Raw genomic sequence first — 20,658 nt, forward strand, 5'->3', positions numbered from 1 at the left:
GATGGAAATAGGGGACCATAAGGAGACAAGATGCTAACCTCATTTAACACACCTACACTCCAAGTGGACTACTGAGAGAGTCCTTCTAGAAGCGCCCCCCATTCCCAAGAGCACCACCCTGGCCTGGCTTCACTCCAGAACTGGGACGCACATTTTTGTTGTACCAGATGTGGACTCAGTTTTCACCTCCCATTCATGATTCCTCCCCCATGTCTCTCACAGTAGTCCTGCTTCCCCCAGAGATAACCCATTCCTCAATTCCAATCCTGAACTAGTACATCTGAAATCAGTCCAAATCAAATTCCCAGAAGATAAAAGAATTCTTTATTTCAATACTCAGCTCCAGTATTCATATACCCTGGCCTGGGGTGGGGAGAAGTGGAGGTGTAGTTAGTTTGTCTTGTTCCCAAGAAAGGGTATATAGCTAAGTCACCCCTCACTCCCAGCACAGACCCTCAGAAGCCCCAGATCCTGAGCTCCAGATATAAGGGCATAAGGGTAGGCTCACCAATCTCCAAAAAAGCTCAAAGAGCTTGCTCCTAGGAAGGCAAGCCTTCTGCTCTATTGTTTCCTGCACACGCTTAGGACACAAAGCCCTTCTCTCTGGCCAGGCATCTGTTGGTGAACCCCAGGAGAATGTATCCATCTCTTCCTCTGCAGCAGCCATACTAGGTCTCTGAAACCCCATTTTGGAGCACCCCTGAGATCAGTTTCTGGAGGTACTGCTGACGCAGAGGGGGCAACTGGGGATACAGCTCAAAACCCTCTGGAAGGGCAGAATTAGGAAGCTTATAGTGGAGAAGGTGCTGCCGAAGACCCTGCAGAGAAGGAAGAAACTTTATGAAGTGGGTAGTGAGATCCTGTTGAGATCTCTGTTCCCCAAGACCCTCCATTCTCCCACCCTCCAAGATGTGCCCCGCCCTACCTTATCTGCCAGCAGCCAAGTTTTCTGCAACATGCTCCTGCGGGCAGCCTTTACCTCATCCTAGAGGCAGAAGAGGGAGAGGTGGCACCAGGCCATGGGCCTATCACTTGCCTGGCCTGGCCCTCACCTCCTCCCCAGCTGGCTCAGTTCAACTGCAGGTTCCTTCCCTCCCTCTGGAGATGGGGACGTAACTTACCGAGCTCTTTGGGTCCTGGCAGAAGATGAAGCTGTTGACATGAGCCACGGCCACAGCATAGAGCACAGGGCACCAGCGTGATTGGAGTGCACCAGTAACCAGAGCCCGGAAGTAGAGCTGAAGGAGGGCTAGGTTATCTTCAGGAGGCGCTGTGTAGCTCTCCAGGGACACAGGCAACTGTGACAGGGGAAATGAGACAAGCTGAGGGTCAGGGTGGAATGTGTATCACTGGACAATAGGGTGGATGGTTGATGGTCACATGAAACAAATCATGAGGGCAGAGATCCGGTCCTAGACAGACATCCATCCCTCTCTATCACAAGGATCAAGGTTAAAGACTAAAGAGCTCGAAAGCAGTGGAAACTGGGAAACTGAGAAGCAGCTGTGAATTTCTGTTGCTAATACTACTTGCTTAATCTACTTAAAACTTTCAAAATGTCATGTTCAGCTGCTCAATTCCATTACCAAACCTTTCAAAAGTTTATGTTCTTTGGAATAGTAATTCTGTTTCTTAAAAATTTATTCTTAATTCCAGGCAGAAATGATTGAGTTAATGTCCAATGGTGTTTATAATAGTGTTACTTAAAATAGCAAAAAATCAGAAACAACTTTCATGCCCACTAAGGGGTTCTGATAAAATAAACTGGGATGCACTTGCACGATGGATTATAATAATAAAAATGTTGATTTCTTAGATTACTTAATGATGTGAGAAATGCTTACTACCTAACATTCAATGAAGAAAACATTATGCAGTGATCCTAATTTTATAAAAATATATATGCACAGGGACTTCCCTGGCGATCCAGTGGTTAGGACTCGCGCTCCCAATGCAGTGGGCACGGGTTTGATCTCTGGTCAGGGAACTAAGATCCCACATGATGTGAGGTGCAGCCAAAAAAAAAAAAAAGACTAAAAAAAGGTAAATCAAAATAATTACTAGGGTTTCCCTGGTGGCGCAGTGGTTGAGAGTCCGCCTGCCGATGCAAGGGACGTGGGTTCGTGCCTCGGTCTGGGAGGATCCCACATGCCGCGGAGCGGCTGGGCCCGTGAGCCATGGCTGCTGAGCCTGCGCGTCCGGAGCCTGTGCTCCGCAATGGGAGAGGCCACAACAGTGAGAGGCCCGCGTACCGCAAAAAAAAAAAAAAAAATTACTACTGGGCAGTGGGATTATGGATAACTGTAAAGTTCTTTTTTTTACTTAATTTATTCTTTTTCTGGCCACACCATGTGGCATGTGGGATCTTAGTTCCCTGACCAGGGATTGAACCTGGGCTCTTGGCAGTGAGAGCATGGAGTCCTAACCACTGGACCCCCAGGGAATTCCCTGTAATGTTCTTTTTAATTCTTAAAACTATTATATATTTTCTTTTTAGCTTTTTATACAAAATATACATTTATATCTTACATACATATATTAAAATGTTTATATTTCAAGCTTACCAAAATAAGTTATAATGAAACTAAAAAAACAAATCTTAAAAAAATTAGTAACTCTTTATAGCTTACAAGTTTAACTCCTTAGCCTGATATCTGAGGCCCTCTAAGACTTTATTAGCTTTGTTTCCAACAAGTTCCCAAGCTGATATCTGTCGAAGACTCCTTCCTCTTCCCATCCTGTCATATTCCTTCCTGCCTCTGGGCTTTTGCTTATGCTGTTCCACTAGGTACATTCTTTCTCCTTAACAATCCAAATTCTACCCAGTTTTCCATGCCCAGATCAATCCCCACTTCTTCCACAAAGGCTTCTCCTCGTGGGAAGCCCACTTTGATCTTTCCCTTCTCTGAATCCTGACTTAACACCTAGAATCTGAATACCTGAGAACTATGTTGGTTTTAGTACATCTCTTATCTAGACTGTAGCACCTCATGAGCAAGGAGCTGTGCCTTTTTAATAATAACGAACACCTACTGTATGCCAGACACCACAGTAAACCATTTTCACGTATTCTCTTAATCTCCTCAAAGCCTCCAAGAGGTAAGATAAGGAACCTGAGGCCCACCAAAGCTCCCCGCAGCTCAGGACTGCCTCCAAGGCCCAGGATAGGATGCCCATGGTGGGCCCTGCTGGGCTGAGAAAGTACCTGCGTCAGAGGCAGGCCCAGAGCTCGCAAGGCGCCCACATGCTCCCCAAAGAGGGCAAGGCGCAAAGTGACGCTGAACCGACGCTGCAGGGGGAGGAGAACCAGGGCCCCAAAGAGGTGGTCCCCAAAAGAAACAGCCTCAAAATGCTCCAGGAAGTTGGCATAGAGATCCGGGAAAGACGTCAGGCCAGGAAGTGGGCAATCCAGGTTGAGGTTTGGTAGGACTTCAGGCTGGCAGAGCCGGGCCAGGAGGGCTGCCACCAGATGTTGTATTGGGGTCTCCCGGAACAATTCACTGTCCACCAAGAACACACACATGAGCCGTGCCAGGCGGGCAGCAGGAGGCACAGCCCGGAGGGCCTGGGGGCGCCAGCTCTCCAGGACTAGCACCCACTGCAGGGCCCGCATGGCTGTGCCCACAGTGTCAGCAGGAGGGAGCCCCGAGGGGCTGTCTGAGGCCCGGTGGTAGAGTTGAATCAATGGCAGGAAAGGCCAGTCAGTGGGCAGCAGAGGCCCCTTAGCCACAGGGAGCAGCAGGGCTGGGACTTGCTGGAGCTCCCCTCGGTGCAAGGCTTGAGAGGCTAGCAGGCTGGCTCGGGCCAGTGAGCAGTGGGTCAGGTAGCAGCTGCGGATGCTGGGGAGGTCCTGGCAGGCCTGAGCTAGTAGAGTCCCTCGCTCACACCCAAGGTCCCCGCCGCTCCCTAAGGACAGCCGGTCAGAGAAGTCGGCTGCCTCCGGACCCCCTGCTGCTCCTTCCCTGTAACAGAACCCAAAAGCCAAAAATGAGGGCTAGAACCCACAAGGCCATGCCAGCTCTCCAGAGTTTCCCAGAGGCTCCTAGGTCCAATCCTGCTCCTCCCTGTTCCCCTGATAACCTTCCATGTAGTGTGTATAGCAGTTAAGAGGATGGGCACTAGAGCCAGTTACCTAGGTGCAAGTTTACAGAACTTCTCTGTGCCTCAGTTTCCTCAGAGTAAAGTGGGGATAATAATGATAATAATACACATCTCATGGTACAGGTAAAACCATTAAAATAGAGACAAACAGTTAAGGGAGTACCGGACAAGGAGTAAGCACTGGGTAACTGTTAGCTATTATAAGCGTACAGCTAGTTTATAACCATTTTTCAGCCATACAGTCACAGAAGTCTCATAATAATACTCTAGCATATTATCCTTATCCTCACTTTACTAATGAGGAAATGGAAACTCAGACAGGTTAAGCATAATCCATGGAAGAAAGAGAATGAAACCCAGCCCTCCTGGCCCCAAATTCAGGGCTGCTCTGTCAACCACCACAGCAGCCTCTCAAAGGGCTCAATTGACGCCACCAACCCTGGACTTACGGGAGGAACTCCAGCCGGAACACACAGCTCAGCAGTAGCTCATGGGCGAGGTGCTCGCTTCCGGGCAGCAGCCGGCTCAGCAGGGCCAAGGCCATGCTGTGATAGAGGGCAGCACTGGTGGCTGACACTGGCTGGATTGTTGCCTGTGGACAGAAAAGGGGGGAAGGGGGAGGAGTAGGCAGAGGGGGTGAGTGGGGACAAAGCAAAGAGAAGTGAGAAAGAGAATATAGGCTGATGGGCACAGGGCCTGGGCATGTCTGCAGGCAAGTAGAACCGCATGGCTTGCCAGAAGCAGCACAAGCAGCACAAGCTCCAGAGAAGCAGGATGGGGATAATGGGGAGGGGCGTGGACAGAGGGATGGGGGTCGGGGGCACCCACCACTCTCTGGGCCAGGGCGAGCGCCAGGTGCTGCAGGTGGTACTCGTGGCGCAGGGCCCACGCGGAGAAAGGTGTGAGGTGTGGAGCAGACACAGGAGCCACACATTGGAGGAAATAGTTCTGCAGTCCTGGGGCACCCAATACGGCAGCCAGCTGAGGAAAAGCAAGCTTCAGATTCACAAGGTGACTTTGATGCCCTCTAGGGCTCCCCAGCTGCCCCTTCCCCAGCTAAACTCAGAGAAATGAGTGCTGGCAGAAGAGGCCTCTCTTCCCCAAGGGGCGCCCTTCCCCTTTCTGACTCCTGCCATCTTGGTCCCCTGACCCCCTAACCAGGTGCCCAGTGCTCACCTGGCCACACAGCCCCTTGTGGATCCAGCCCAGGGTGTTGAAAAGAGAGAGGAGGGCCGTGAGGAATGGGAAGGGGGAGGCTGAGCCAGCCAGACTAAGAGGAGGGTGGCCTCCTGCGCAGCCCAGTGACACGAGGCTGGGGAGAGCTTCAGGGGCCGGAGCACAGGACTGTGGGTTGCAGTGAGGGGAGCAGCACCTGGAAGCAGAATGGAGACACTGAGGGGGGCTCTGGCCTGACATCTGCCGGGCTGGAAACAGCTGCTTGGTCTGTGACCAAGGCTAGCAGAAACGTGGCCGTGCGGACAGTGCCCACGTTCCCTGGAGCCCCCAGTCGCTGCCTGCTAGGGATTCAGGTTTCCCTTAGGCTGGGGGGTTCCACCTGGGATGGACCAGGGAGCCAGGCACAGGAACACCACAAGGAGCGAAACTGCTGCCTCCCCGCCCCACCCCCGTCTCCACAACCGCACACAGTACACACCCCAGCGAATGCCACAGTCTGCCCAGAGCGGGCTGGCTCAGCAGGGGCAGCAGCAGCTCCTCCGACAGGCGCTCCGTGTCCTGAAGCCAATCCCCTGGGCACAAGCCTGGCTGGAAGACCAAGACACTCACTGAGCTGATGGCCCAGGACCCCCATTCTCCTGGACCCCGTGTACCCAGGCCAAGCACATGATTCCAAGTGGCCAAGAGTCAATGTTTAGAGGCTTCTAACTTCTGCCCCTTCTAGAGGCAAAGAAGACCCTGAGGTTGCTCTGGCACCCACTGTCTAGGGTCTTGAGAGAGCATAAAGGCTCCAGGGAGGCCAAGCTGCTGTTTGGGGTTCTATGGTCCCTACCAACACGACTCCTTGGAAGCTCCATTGGACATGGAGGTGGAAAGAGGAAGAAAGATAGGAGGGAAAAGGTGGAAATGGGGAGGGAGGTACGGAGAGGTGGAGACAGAGGGAGGACGAGGGTGGAATGCTAAGATGAAGGCAGGCAGGCAACACTCACCTGCTGGCTCCAGGCCTGGTAGTAAGCATCCAGGAAGAGTAGGCAGGCAGTGGGCACTGGGCCAAGGGCACTCCACATCTCAGGTCTGGGCAGCAACTTCAAGGTCTGTCTTAGACAAGGCTCCACAAGAGGCTGGAGCCCAGACACCTGCGTCCAAGTGATTGAGGAAGGAGTGGATGACAGACTGGCCTCAGCAGAGTCACTATAGGAGAGCCACAAGGGGCCACAGTGAGGATCTGGCTGCCTGGACTCCCCTCTAAGCTCTGGCCGCCCTCTCCCTGTGGAGGAGCACTCCCACCGGTCCCAGAGCTCCTGACAGGATGTCACCGCCAGCGGGTCAGGGCTAGAGCCTACCTTCTGGGCTCAGGGATGGTGCTACCGGCTGCTAGGGTCAGCTGGGTGAGGACGGTGAGCAGTGAGGCTGCCCTCTGCAGAGCTAGGGGCTGAGGGGAGGGGCTGCTGAGCTCCTTCGGCACAGCCTGTAGGGCTCGCGTCAGCACAGGGTACAGCTCCCTGGTAAGTGGGGAGAAGGACCGCCCTTCAGTGTGAGAAGGGAGATGGAAACAGAAGACACAAAGCAAGGCTCGGCCCCGGGCATCCGCAGTCTGGCTGAGGAGGAGCAGGAGGGAGGCCCAGGGCTGGGGACTCTGGGAAGGTTCCAAGAAGGAAGGCTGGGGGCTGAAGGGAAGGAGGTAGCCCCTGAAGGCTTCCACCACAAGAGGGAATTTAAATCTGATTTCATCAAGATACCAAGCTGGGGTGCACAGAATGTGGTTAACCCAGCTTTGTTCCACTCTCCCCTGGCTAGTCCTGACTCCCAAATTTTCTTCCTTTCTCCCAGAATCTCCTCTTTCTCATACTCAGCCTCCCTCCGAGCTTGAACCTTGAGCAAGGCCAGAGTGCAGAGCTGGAGGGGTCTGTGAGGGAGGCTATCCTTGTCTCTCCTCACCTGTAAAGGTCACCACCCTGGCCGTAGGAGGCTGCCACGGCCCACAGACGGAAGGCCTCAGTGCTCAGTGTCTCGGCTTCCTCTGGGGGCAAGGCCAGATCCTGGGGAGCCTCAGCTATAAAGCGGCACAGGCGACTCCGGAGATCAAAGCCACTCAGCTGGGGTTGGGCAGAGAGTCTGGGGATCAGGATCAGCTGGGAGCCCGAAGTTCCAAGCCTCAGGTTCTCTCACTACAGAGACTGGCTCAACTCATCCCTGTTGAGGCCCCTCTGGTGCCAGAAGGTCATAGTTCTGGGCTAGGGTGAAACTATCTCATCCATCCCTCCCTTCCTCTCTCCTTCCCTCCTTTTTAGCAAGCACTTGCTGGGCATCTTGGCTATGCCTATTTGTATGTGGCCCTTCTGGTCTGGGTCCAGGGAACAGGGAACCTTCCCTTTATATAATGAGAGCAGAGCAGGCCTACAGGATACACTAGGCTCCAGGTGACTAGGTTCCTGCCTGGGGGTTTCTGTTCCATTTCTAGGCAACTGGAACAGATATGAAGAGAAAGATGGCATGACTGGGCCACCCAGAGTGCAGGGGCTATGCTTAGCCCCCAACCCAGCCCTGTCTCAAGCCCCCATCCCTTGCCCTGTATTCCGCTTACCAGCCGGGCAGCAATATTCCTACCAGCTGAGGCCAGGACACGAAGAAGTTTCATGGCAGGAGCACAAGGCACTCTGTGTAGACTGAGGGTAGGCCTCACCCCCATAGGGGACCAGCTGGTGGGCAGGAACTCTTGAATCACAGTCTCTATCAGCCGAGGGCACTCCAGGACCTGTGCAGGCCAGGAGGAAAAGGGAGGTAGGGAGGCTGAGGGTCAAGACCAGGCCTAACTAGGCTCTTTGCCCAGTCCCCACCTCCTTCTCTTTCTCACCCTTGTGGCTGACTCCAGGGAATGCCGGGCCAGGCGGATGAGCACAGCCAGGATGTCAAGGACCGCAGAAGGTCCGGGGCAGGTCACCTCCAGCAAGTAGCGTAGCCGAGGCAGCAGGTTGGTGGCCAGGAGCCCCTGAGGATCAGACACAAATCCACTACCAAATGCAACTGGGCCCCAGGCCTTGATGACCCCTCCTGCCTAACATGTGCTGGCCCTGGAGGTCATGGGACCAGTGCAGCTGACCCAGTACTTTTACCTTGATGACGTCATGTCGGGCCACATCAGATGGAGGCCGGTTTCCTTCCTCTGGGCTCTTCCTTTTTGCCTTTTCTGCTAGGGGCTCTTCATCCTCATCCTCGCCCTCCTTGTCCTCCTGGCTGGGCATCAGAGGGAACACCAAAGCTCCATGGTACCAAGAGAAGGTGCTATCGAGGAGCTCCTGCCAGAGGAAAGAGTGTGAAGGTGGGAAGAGGAAGAAGGGATCAGGCCAGAAAGTGGGTCCAGAAGTAGAGGGCAAAAGCCACGCACAAAGGACAGAGAGGCAAGGCTCCTAGGCTTTGGGCCCTTTAGAAGGTGGTGACACAGCCACCCCATTCTGTGCTCTGCCTGGCAAAGCCTCATCAATGAGGGCAGGCCCAGCAGGAGGAGTAGGGACCCTAATGCCTCGAAGCCTCATTCCTATGCCTGTTGTACCTCATCTCCAGGAGCCACCAGCAGAGCCCGAAGAGCCCGGACAGCAGCTGCGATGACCCCATCCACTCTGTCATCCAGAGAGAAGCGCAGCAGGAAGAGGAAACCAGCATCCAAAAGGAGGCGCAAGACACTGCCCACTAGCCGGTCCCCAAACTCGCCAGCCTGGGCCTTGAGGGCAGGAGGATAAAACCTTGCTGAATACGCTGAAGTTACAGTCTCTGTCCTAAACCCTTCACTTGTCCAGCTAGGACCCTGGGTTTGTCCTGTTCTCAGTGTGACCCACAGACAGCTGGTGTATGGGCCAGTGAGTCCGAGTGAAACAGGCAGGAGGTGGGAAAGTCTAAGGGGAGGGGGGTGGGCAGGACGAGGCCAACAGTCCACTCACCCTGCCAATGACCTGGGCCAACACATGCAGCGCTAGTGCTCTCTGCTGGGACACCTGGCTGCGCGTCAGGTGGAACAGCTCCTGAAGGGAGTACCCTGCTCTCTGGAACAGGGACAAGAAGTCAGAAGGAGCCAAGACACAGGGCAGCACCCACCAACAAATACGTGGCAACCCCTATCTGCCATGCACCGAGTCAGGTGTCAAGTTGAAGACAAAGAAAAGTAAGTGATGTCTCTTGCCTCTGCTCTCCGTGGAGCCTCAAACTGATAAAGAAAATAAGACTGGCACACAAGTAACCATAGCATAAGGCAGTTTGGGAGGAATGTAGTAATCGGTGTTTAATTTGCAACCAGAGAACAGGAGAGAGAGAGAAGGGGCACCTGGAAAAGTGATGTGGTCTCAGTGGGTGGGTAGAGCTCTGATGGCTCGGCATGGAGCAGAGGGGAAAGGCGTTCCCTGGAGCGGGCTTCAGGAACTGCGCCCTGGAGGTCCTTGAGTGCAGCAGGTACGTGGTGGGGAGGCAACAGAATGTGCAGCAGAAGTGAGGGACGCAGAGCTGTGGGGTCAGCAGGGACAGATGGTGGAAGGCTATTCTGTCGTGCTGAGGAGCCAAGACCTTATTCTGGGAGAATTCCCTGAGCGAGGAAACTTTCTGAGGCAAGGGACAGCCTGAGCTGGGCGAGGGGAAATCACTATGGCAGCCCTGTGGGGAAGTGAGCGAATGGCATGATGGAGTGAGTGGAACATGGCAACTGAACAGACCAGAGGGATCAAGCCTCTTGTCGAGGAAGCACTGCGGGGAGGTGACAAACAGAATTGGCAAGTTCTGGCGACTGACTGGAATGTGAGGGAACAAGGAGAAAGATTTCAAGCCTAAGAACTGAAAGGACAGGGACTTCCCTGGTGGTCCAGTGGTTAAGACTCTGTGCTCCCAATGCAGGGGGCCCAGGTTCGATTCCTGGTCAGGGAACTAGATCCCCCATGCAGCAACGAAGATCCCGCATGCCACAAGGAAGACCCGGTGCAGCCAAACAAAAACTAATAAATAAATAATTAAAAAAAAAAAACAACTGGGCTTCCCTGGTGGCGCAGTGGTTGAGAACCTGCCTGCTAATGCAGGGAACACGGGTTCGAGCCCTGGTCTGGGAGGACCCCACGTGCCGCGGAGCAACTAGGCACGTGAGCCACAACTACTGAGCCTGCGCGTCTGGAGCCTGTGCTCCACAAGAGAGGCCGCGGTAGTGAGAGGCCTGTGCACCGTGATGAAGAGTGGCCCCCGCTTGCCACAATTAGAGAAAGCCCTCGTACAGAAACAAAGACCCAACACAGCCATAAATAAATTAATTAGTTAATAAAACTCCTACCCCCAACATCTTCTTAAAAAAAAAAACTGAAAAGACAGCAAGGCCTTGAACTGGAATAGGGTGCACAGAAGGGCCAAGGCAGCTGAGCAGCAGTCCTTCTCCACATGGTTGTTAAAAGCACTTGCTGAGAGCTGCCCAGTACTCCCTGGACCCCACGCCTCACCTCCGCCTCCTCTCCATGGTGGTGTAGGCCCAGATGGGTGGGAAGGTCCACGCTGGGGGCCAGCAGCTCTCCCTGAAGACTGAATCGGGCCTGCATCCTCTAATGGGTACAGAAAGAGAACTATGGGCTGGGGGCACCAGCAAATTCCCCACACCCATTCCTGACCTTTAATGCCAGGCCTCTCAGGACGTAGGGCCTGACTCTACCTCTGACCAGAAGTGGGGCTCCTCTGGCCTTAGAGGCCAGGCAGGAAGAGGGGAGTGAGCACTAGGAGAGATGTTTCTCCAGCTTTTGGGGGAAGAGAAAAGCCTAAGTTCTGGGTGCAAGACGGCAGCCCCACTCACTGTCACCCCACCTTGCCCTTGTAGGCCGGCTGGCCCTCCTCACCTCCTGAGTCTGCTGCCGTCGGAGTGGAGGCAGGTCTTGGGTCCAATGGAGCTTCTCCAGCTCAACAGTGTCCATGTGCAGCCATTCTTTCTGGGGAGTCACGGGCAGTGCCAGAGCTGGGAGATGGAAGCAGAGTAGTATTCCCTAAGGGGCTCAGCTCACTGATCCACTGGGGTCCCAGCCATCATCCAGAAGCTGCCACATCCACCTCTGCCCAAGGGTCTTACAGCCTCTGCTTTCAGCTATGACTAATGGCACCGCCCAGGGGCTGGAATGCCTGATATGGCAGAACACACCCTGTCCTGGGCTCTAGCCCCTTTCTGACCCCAAAGATTTGTTGGGAGAGGAAAGAGGAAGCGGAGGAGTTAAGGAAGAGAAGAGAGAGGAAGCAGAGGAGGAAGGGAGGACCACATACAGCAGGGAAACCACAGTTCTCCACTCTCTAGTACCGACCTTCTAAAGGAGCAGGGGAGTGGGGACAATGAGGAGAGCACAGCCATACTTCAGCAGAGCAAGATACAGAAACACACACCTGCAATATCCTCCTCCTTCCTCACCCCAACCAACCCCCACCCAACCTGCTCAACTGGCCTAGAGTTCATCCAGGGGCAGGAGGTTCCTGGCTCTCCTAATTCAATTCTTTTGTTAATCACTAATAAAATCATCCAGTTCCTGGAAGATGAGTGCTCCCACTGGCCTCTCTGCTTCAGGTCTGGCATGTTCACAAGATCTGCATCAGACCCTTCCTCTCCCACCACCCTGCCATTATTCTCCCAACACTGAGAGCAGAGGCAGAAAGAACTGCAGGATGGATGCAGCCAGAGCTGGGGCAGCTACTGCAAAGGCAGGGGGCAGATGGTCTGGAGGGGGAGGGGCCATTCAGCCATCACATTGTGCTGTCTCTTACCAGGGAAAGGGGAGAAGGAGCAGTAACAGGACAGGAAAACAGGAAGCACGTGCAGGAAGAATATATGCATCAGCAAATGAAGACTGACTTCAAACCAATAATGAAGATTAACGTTAGATGTTCAAGGACAGAGCAGATTCTCTCTCTTCCCATCTGCCAGGCCTAGAAGGAATACTTTCCTCTACTTTTGTTCCCCAGAAGTCCCCTCCTCCTCCAAACCTGGGGCTCCTGGCTCCAGCTCATCTTCCTGCCTGGGCTCACTGGAAGAAGTTGGCATGATGGGCTCCTCTCCAATGACCTCAGCAGAGCGACCTCCCGGCCTCTGCTCCCCCGTGGCCTTCTCTTCTGCCTGCTCACAGGTGCGGCTGTGAGATCTCAAGAAGGCGACCAAGCTGGGATCTAGAAGAGAGCGTGGAGGGGAGAATGGGTGGGGGCAGATCCTCTCCAGCCTCTATGCACCCGAAATCTGCTTAATACTGCCTGTCTGTGGGTGCCAAGGCCAAGACAAGCCACTTCCCAGTCCTGGCCTGAGCCCCTGGGGCTCTCTTGCAGCCTCGATGACCCATATCTGTCACTGGGACCTGCCTGCCCACCTATCCCTCCACTCTTCAGTCCCCTGGTCCAGGCCAGTCTTCCCATCCCTGTGCTTGGCTTCAGGTCAGAGGCCTAAAGTAAGTGGCTGTGGAATAAATGAATCAATGTTGATGAGGGCCGAAAAGAAGGCATTTAGGGGAATAGTTTCTCACTTTCAACTATTTTATTTATGCACAAACATTCACTAAAAACCTAATATATGGGGACTTCCCTGGTGGCACAGTGGTTAAAAATCTACCTGCCAATGCAGGGGACACAGTTTCAAGCCCTGGTCTGGGAAGATCCCACATGCCGCGGAGCAACTAAGCCCGTGTGCCACAACTACTGAGCCTGCGCTCTAGGGCCCGCAAGCCACAACTACTGAGCCCGTGTGCCACAACTACTGAAGCCTGCACGCCTAGAACCCATGCTGTGCAACAAGAGAAGCCGCTGCAATAAGAAGCCCGTGCACCACAACAGAGAGTGGTGCCCCGACTTGCTGCAACTAGAGAAAGCCCGTGTGCAACAATGAAGACCCAGAGCAGCAAAGAAAGAAAAAAAAGAAAAAGAAAACAAAACAAATATATGGTATGTTCTATGTAAGTGCTAGACACATAGTTTGGAAAAGATTGACTTGGCACTACTGTTTTGGTGAACAGAAACTAGGAGGGAGGTGTAGTATAGCACAGCATCATATAATAGAGTACCCTGTAGTTGTACTAGAGTACAGCCAAAATACAGTGTATACTACACTACAGTGGTACAGTATACATGATATAATGGTTAAGAACACAGCCAATGACACCAGGTTGACCTAGGTTTATATCTCATTGGTGTTCATTAACAGGATGTGGTACCAGGCTGTGTGACCTGAGGGAGAATTTCTTAAAGTTTTGAGCCTCAGTTTTCTTTGTTTTAATCTTTTCATAAATAAATGAGGTTAGTACCACTGACCTCACAGGAACAGTTTGAGGACAAAATGAAATGCGTTAAAGTACTCTGCCTGGCACTCACAGTGAGCCTTCCTCAATAAATGACAGTCCCTTCCTAGCAGGAAAGGCTGGTACCTACCAAGCTGAGCCAGTAACCGCTGCTGTTCCTGCAGGATCTCCTCCGGAGCCATGGCTTGCAGTCTCGCTACGTTCTCTTCATGGATGGTCTGGGCTTCCTGCTCAGCCTCCTGGCTCTTGAGCCCCTTCCCTGTAACCAGATGGGGTCCCTGGAAGCTGTAGCTGTTCCATGGAAGCTGGCTGCCCTGCTCCCTAGGTGTGATTGCCTCATAGGTTGCAGCACCTGGAAGAAGGATACGATCAGTTTCATTGCCTCACCCCAACTGGGCCTTCTGTCCCTCTTCTCTAATCCCATTAGCTCTGGAGACAGATGGAAGCCCCAGAGTTTTCCCAGGCACAGAGTGGAGACACCCCTGGGTTTGGCACAAGACTCCAGGGCATTCTGGGGCTGGGTTGGGGTCATGACCTCTCTACTCATTTTTCCCCTTGGACTTAGAAGTTTCCCTCAGAAACATCTCACTTTCTGACTCTTATGTTGGATGTCTAGGCAGCTAGCTGTCTGCCTCCAGGGGCCTGCCCCAGCTCTTCTGCTAGTAATTTGCATCATTAAAAGAATCTTGGCCTACGTCTTTATTTTACAGTCTCTACCAGACACTTCTATCCCCTTCCTTTCTCCTACAGTCAAGTAATGACCTGCCTTCTCCCTGTACCTAAGACCCAGATGTGGACCCAAGCTGCCCATACTCAATAGTCTAAGTGGAGATATTGGATGGCTCCTCTTTAGATGGCTCAAATGCACTTCAGATTTGAGGCAGGGAAGATGTATATCCAAAGATGACTCTACAAATGTGTATTACAAAAAGGCTGAGCCCAAACCTCTTCAAACCCTGCTCACCCTCTGGTGGGTCTAAGGTAGATGCAACTGCTCCAACTGGTGGGACCTTGGCTTCAGATGCTCTCCTTGCTGCAATTTCCTGGGCAAAGATACTTTTCTTACCAGATGTTGCTGGCTTCCCCTACGGGGCAAAAAGAAAACCCAGGTGACTGATGCTCAATACCCCATTCTCTTCTCAACCTCTTTATACCAAGGTCGCTGGAACAAAGAGATACAAGAGACTTGCTTCATCTCCAAGGGTCCCAACCCTAGTCCTCAGAGAAAGCAGGTCTCTGCAGAAGCATAGGTTTTGAAGTCTGACGGACTTGGGTTGGATTTCTAGCTCTTCTATCTATTAGATGTGTGGTGTTGCAAAAGTTATCCGTTTCCTTATTTGAAAAAATAGAGATAATGATACCTATATTACATGGCTGTTATAAGGATTAAATGAAGTAATGCATATAAAGTGCTTAATGTGGTGCTGTTTTAACAATGGAATTGCTTATCATTATTAAGATTATCTACCTGGGGAATATGCACTATGATGCTCACAAGACTGTCCTCCCCTAAACACCATCTGAGGTCACCTCTGCCTACCTGTCTCCCCTGTGAGCGATGGAATACAGGAGGGAAAGCAACGCCAGAGGGCACAGGCAGATTCACAGCCACTGAACTTGTATCTCGTTCCTGCAGCAACAAAGTACAAAGCAGTGAAGATACAGAGATTTCCCCAGGCTGGACCCTATCCTACTAGCCTCAGTTCTATATGACTAGAACCAGTCATGAACCCATCTTGCTTCTTAAGTCACAGTTATTCTAAACCAGCCCCCAACCTGACTGCAGGGGATAAAGTCCCATCTTTCTGAATCACTCTCTGCTCAGTAAGGCTCACCACCCACACGCAACATCCTTTCTGCCCTTGGATGCCTTGCCCCACTCAACCAGGGTGAGACGCACAATAATCTTAGTCAAGACAGCAGTGATGTGCTTATCATGCCTGTTCAGCCTCTCTTCAGGGTCCTCATGTTCAGGCAGGGGATGGCCGGGGCTGGGCCTGGCTCTCTTTGGGGGAGCAGGAACCAAAGCTGGGGGCAAGTCTGGGAGATCTGAGAAAGAAAAAAACCCAGATGTGAGGTTACGCATATCTTCCCAAGAAGAGACTGAGGGCTAGAGGAAAGCCAAAGAAAGAAAGGCAGCTGCTGTGCAGCGCTGGCTCAAGCTGTGTCACCTTGGGCAAGGTATTTAACCTCTTTGAGCCTCCATTTCTTCATATGTAAAATGGGGCTGCAGCAACAGAGGTTACACAGTTCTGAAATAATGACGGGGAATCCAGCCACATCAGGAAGAGGGAGAGACCCTGAAGTTGTACCACTCTCCTTTTCAACCTCATACCCACAGCCACTCACTGTCCAGCATCACCACATCCCGATGATCCTGCAGTGGAGGCCGGTCCGGGTTAGCATCACCACCACTCCTACTTCCTTTCTTCACCAGTTGTACTGCTGGGGCTGCACCAGCTGCAAGAAACTGACTCTGGAAGCGCAGCAGGTCCACCTCGGACTCCCCTGGCTTTGGTCTTGACAGCATCTTGACACTCCAGCTGACTCCCTCGTGGGACTCTTTCCAGCACTGCTTCAGTGTAGGGAATCCACTCTCATTTACTCCTAGAAGCAGTAAAGATGATGGGTCCTCTGCAACTGAACCCTGATTCTCTTTTTTGTGCATCAGAAAAGGCTCCTTCTCCCTGGGTTCGGTGGACTCATTCCTCCTCATTCATACCTTATTGCCATTCCCTCCTTACTTAGCTCTCCCTGATGTCAATAGCCCAGCAACAATATTTACTGCCACCTTAGTTTGTTTACAATCTGTGGATGATAAAAACTTTCAGGAACAACCATAGGGGACCTAAGGAAAATGTCATTAGGAGCCAGGCGGATAAATGTGTCATACCGGGGAGTGGTGATTCGGTATCAAACTGGTGGGAACATGCCTGGCCGAAAAGTATTCAAATTATTAAAAACCTTGGGCTATAAAAGATCAATATATAAAAATCATTTGTATTTCTATACACTATTAAAGAACAATCAGAAAACGAAATTAAGAAAACAATTTAGAAGAGCATCGAAAAGAATAAAATACTTAGGAATAAATTTCACCAAAGCAGTTCAAGACTTATATTCTGTCGGGCCCCACAACGGCCCCTAGGGCTCTACGGTCGCGGGCGCTCCTGGGCCACCCGCGTCAACAAAGAGAAATCACGGAGTCTCAGCCTACGCTGCCCGCGGATGGAGGGCCGTGCCCAGGATCTCCGCACCGACGAGGCCGCGGCCGCTCCTGGCCAGATCAAAAACACTGGGGCAGACTCCGACAAAGAACTGGAAACCCTGTACCAGAGCCCTCCGCCGGGATCTCCTGTAGTCCGTCCCGCTAGCCCAGCCACCTACTTGGCCTAGGACCACCTGGACGCCGCCATCTTGCCCCGCTGGGCCCGGGCTTCCGCCGCCACCAGTTCTGAGCTTCCGCCCCGCAGACCGGCCCCGCCTCTTCAGGTCCTGGCTCCACCCTTGGGAGGGGTTTGCCCTTTTGGTGTTCAGGACTCTTGAGCCTGTAGGTATTACGCTTGCCGAGCCCCACCGCAGCGCGTAAACTCTGGGCGGACACTCTGTACACATACAACACCCGTGACAGAGGCAAAGGGTTCCTCAGACGCCCTTCCGCACTCACCAGCCCGGATAACCACATCGTACACTCCCAAGCTCAGGGACAGCACATAGAAACCTTCATACACTCGGCTGTGACTTCCCCAATGTGAGTATGGGCGAGCAAAAAAATAACCAGGAAAAAGGAAAGGTGAAGCCCAAGGAAAAGAAACACTGCAGGAATGGTGATAGTGAGGAGAGGAGAAAGCAGCCTCATTGCCTGCAAGGTGATTCACTTCATGAGCACCCTGCCTTTGTTCGTGCCAATGTCTCTTTTTCCTTCCATCTCACCCGTCTTTTTCTTCCTTTAAGGCCTGGTTGGAATCAGCTCTAAACTTTTGCCAGCTGGGCCTACTCACTGAACTTTCCTTGGAATCTTCCATCTGCACCACCTGTGTGCTATGTTGGGCACATACTGCCCTCTATCAACTGTCTCCAGTTACCTTTTCATAAGTACGTACCCTGTTCCCTTGTATAGACTGTGAGTTTCTTGGGGGCATCAGGCCTTCTTTTTTGCATCCGTAATGCTTAGCACCCAGCATATTGCCATGAACATAGGACCTTAGTAAATCATTGCTTGATTGAAGGCCGTCTTAGGGCAGCCAGTGTTAGTCCAGGAGTTCTCAAACTTTAGCAGGCATCAGAAACACCTGGAGGGCTTGTGAAACCAGATTTCTGGGCCTCACCTGAGTTTCTGATTCAGTAGGTCTCCAATAGGACCCAAGAATTTGCATTTCTAACAACTTTCTAAGTATTCTACAGAATCCTTCTTTAGTTCTTTTGGTTTCAAGTGCAGCAGTAAATTTCAGCTACTAGGATTTAGCCAACCTTGGGGGTCCAAATTGTACTGGCTGTTCAGAAGTTACAGTGAATGAGGGAGGGAAATTGGATCCAAAAATGCAGGAAGAACGAATGTAGAAAATCACTGTTTGCAACCACTAATCAAATAATCGTTCCAGACAATAATCACCAATAACTGATAAAGCTATTAGGTAAAAGGTTGATGAGAACTTTGTATGCATGGATCAGGTGGTCAACTTTTTAACCTACTGATGAATCTTAACATCACTAAAAGTGGGGCCACTGGACATAATGTGCCCCCTGATGTGATGCCACTGAAAGTACAAAACATGTCCTAGGAAGCCTTCATGCCAAAAAATTGAAGCTGAATCTAGTCAGGCATCTAGATCTATCATCTCTAACTACATTAAGAGATTATCAATTAAACATGTGGTCCTTGTTTGTATCCTGATTCAAACAAACTTATGAAATGGCGTTTTTTGAGACTGTTTGGGAAAACTGAACACAAACTGAGTTTTATATGCTATTAAGTATTTTTAAAAGATTTTGTTGTGTATGGGGAGTTCCCTGGTGGTCTAGTGGTTAGAATTCGGTGCTTTCACTGTCATGGCCCAGGTTCAATCCCTGGATGGGGAACTGAGATCCCGCAAGCCAAGTGGTACGGTCAAATAAATAAATAAATAATATATATTTTTTTTTAATGGGGTTTCCCTGGTGGCGCAGTGGTTAAGAATCTGCCTGCCAATGCAGGGGACACGGGTTCGAGCCCTGGTCTGGGAAGATCCCACATGCCACGGAGCAACAAATCCTGTGCACCACAACTACCGAGCCTGCGCTCTGGAGCCCATGAGCCGTGACTACTGAAGCCCGCGTGCCTAGAGCCTGTGCTCCGCAACAAGAGAAGCCACTGCAATGAGAAGCCCGTGCTCCGCAACAAGAGAAGCCACTGCAATGAGAAGCCCGTGCACCGCAACGAAAAGTAGCCCCCTCTCGCCCCAACTAGAGAAAAGCCCACGTGCAGCAACAAAGACCCAACGCAGCCCCCCCCCGAAAAAAAAAACAAAAGTATTGGGTATGGATGTGGTTCTTTTTGAAAAATAAACTTTATTTTATTTTTAAAATTTATTTATTTATTTTTGGCTGCATTGGGTCTTCGTTTCTGCGTGTGGGCTTTCTCTAGTTGCGGCGAGCAGGGCTACTCTTCGTTGGGGTGCTGGGGCTTCTCATTGCGGTGGCTTCTCGTTGCAGAGCACAGGCTCTAGGCTCACGGGCTTCAGTAATCGCGGCTCATGGGCTCTGGAGCGCAGGCTCAGTAGCTGTGGTGCATGGGCTTACTTGCTCCGCGGCATGTGGGATCTTCCCGGACCAGGGCTCGAACCCGTATTCCCTACATCAGCAGGAGGATTCTTAACCACTGCATCACCAGGGAAGTGCCAAATAAACTTTATTTTAGAATAGCTTTAGATTTACAGAAGAATTGCGAGGAAAGAAAGCTTCCATTTAACCTAAGCACAGTTTCCCCTGTTATTAGCATCTAACATTAATATGGTACATTTGTTGGAACTGAAAAACTAATATTGACATACTATTACTACTAAACTCCATACTTTATTCAGATTTCCTCAAATTTTCCCTAAGGTCCTTTTCCTGTTCCATCCAGCATACCACATTAAATTTAGTTATCATGACTCCTTAGGCTCCTTTGGCTGTGATAGTTTCGTAGACTTTTTTTATTTTGATGGCTTGGACAGTTTAGAGTAGTACTGGTAGGGTATTTTGTAGAATGTCCCTCCATTGGGATTTGTCTGATGAGTTTCTCATGATTAGACTGGGGTTATGTTATGGGTTTTAGATCCTCCCACTCCTTTTTTAAAAAAAAATATTTATTTATTTGGCTGCACCGAGTCTTAGTTGCAGCACGTGGGATCTTTGTTGCAGCATGCGGGATCTAGTTCCCTGACCAGGGATTGAGCCTGGACCCCCTGCATTGGGAGTGTGGAGTCTTAACCACTGGACCACCAGGGAAGTTCCAGGTCCTCCCCCTCCTTGAGGCTGGAGTATCTACATAAATTATTTGTAATTCTGCATGGGAGATTTGTCTATGCTCTCCATGAATTAACTTATTAATTTATAATATACTTTAAAATTATTAATAAATTATAACTTACTCACTCATATATATCTATATTTGACCCTTTGATAAACCCCACCATTTTCTGTGTGTGTGTGTGGTTTTTTTTTTTTGCCGCACCATGTGGCTTGTGGGATTTTGGTTCCCCCACCAGAGACTGAACCCAGGGCCTTGGCAGTGAGAGCGAGGAGTCCTAACCACTGGACCTCTGGACCTAGAATCAGCCATTTCTCCAAGGACCCTTGGTTCTTTTTATTGGAAAATGGTATTAGAAACCAAGATTTGGGTGCTAGGTATACTCATTACTACTGCGGTGTCTTGCTTTTTGGCCCTCCTCAGCTGACAAAGGAAATATATGTGTATACTGTTATATATACACATATCTATAATTATTTCTGTATGTAACCATCTGAATCTATATATGGATGAGTTTTTAAAAAATCTGTTACAGATACACAGTGTAATATTTACAGCTGAAATTAATTACATGGCTAAGATTTGCTTTTAAAAACTCCAGCAAAAGAACAAAAAATAAAT

At 51.1% G+C, this 20,658-nt stretch overlaps 1 protein-coding gene and 1 non-coding gene across 13 annotated transcripts; one reads left to right on the forward strand and one right to left on the reverse strand.

Moving 5' to 3' along the window:
* Window positions 1-301: 301 nt before the first annotated feature.
* On the reverse strand, window positions 302-17,028 carry RPAP1 (RNA polymerase II associated protein 1). 12 transcript variants are annotated; one of them, XM_059057998.2, is made up of 25 exons: window positions 16,935-17,016; window positions 15,897-16,154; window positions 15,448-15,596; window positions 15,088-15,177; window positions 14,512-14,632; window positions 13,678-13,899; window positions 12,253-12,432; window positions 11,127-11,242; window positions 10,740-10,838; window positions 9,213-9,314; window positions 8,828-8,995; window positions 8,391-8,573; window positions 8,132-8,266; window positions 7,862-8,032; window positions 7,216-7,373; window positions 6,621-6,779; window positions 6,267-6,468; window positions 5,756-5,865; window positions 5,278-5,473; window positions 4,930-5,082; window positions 4,551-4,693; window positions 3,206-3,962; window positions 1,122-1,298; window positions 926-985; window positions 302-818 (listed from the first exon to the last, which is right to left on the reverse strand). In XM_059057998.2, the coding sequence occupies exons 2-25, from the start codon at window positions 16,075-16,077 to the stop codon at window positions 669-671; spliced, it is 4,182 nt and encodes a 1,393-aa protein (XP_058913981.1). In that variant the 5' UTR covers window positions 16,078-16,154; window positions 16,935-17,016; the 3' UTR covers window positions 302-668. The 12 variants fall into 12 exon arrangements, with proteins under 12 accessions (XP_058913981.1, XP_066885121.1, XP_058913980.2 ...); XM_067029020.1 differs by having other exon boundaries at window positions 7,216-7,409; XM_059057997.2 differs by having other exon boundaries at window positions 14,512-14,590; window positions 16,935-17,013.
* Window positions 10,110-10,182, forward strand: TRNAG-CCC (transfer RNA glycine (anticodon CCC)). Its single transcript has one exon. It is a non-coding gene; the product is annotated as a tRNA-Gly (tRNA).
* Window positions 17,029-20,658: the final 3,630 nt, after the last annotated feature.

The sequence above is a fragment of the Kogia breviceps genome, chromosome 3, assembly GCF_026419965.1.
Source record: "Kogia breviceps isolate mKogBre1 chromosome 3, mKogBre1 haplotype 1, whole genome shotgun sequence".
NCBI classification, from domain to species: domain Eukaryota; kingdom Metazoa; phylum Chordata; class Mammalia; order Artiodactyla; family Physeteridae; genus Kogia; species Kogia breviceps.

What these genes read in the sequence shown, in the direction of transcription:
- RPAP1 (XM_067029020.1), bottom strand. Translation starts at nt 16,077, where the DNA reads ATGCTGTCAAGACCAAAGCCAGGGGAGTCCGAGGTGGACCTGCTGCGC. An exon ending in TACCTTAGACCCACCAGAGG is followed by an intron (nt 13,900 to 14,511) that starts GTGAGCAGGGTT and finishes TCCTTCTTCCAG; the next exon opens with GTGCTGCAACCTATGAGGCA. An exon ending in TGGCCCAGGTCATTGGCAGG is followed by an intron (nt 8,996 to 9,212) that starts GTGAGTGGACTG and finishes CCTGCCCTCAAG; the next exon opens with GCCCAGGCTGGCGAGTTTGG.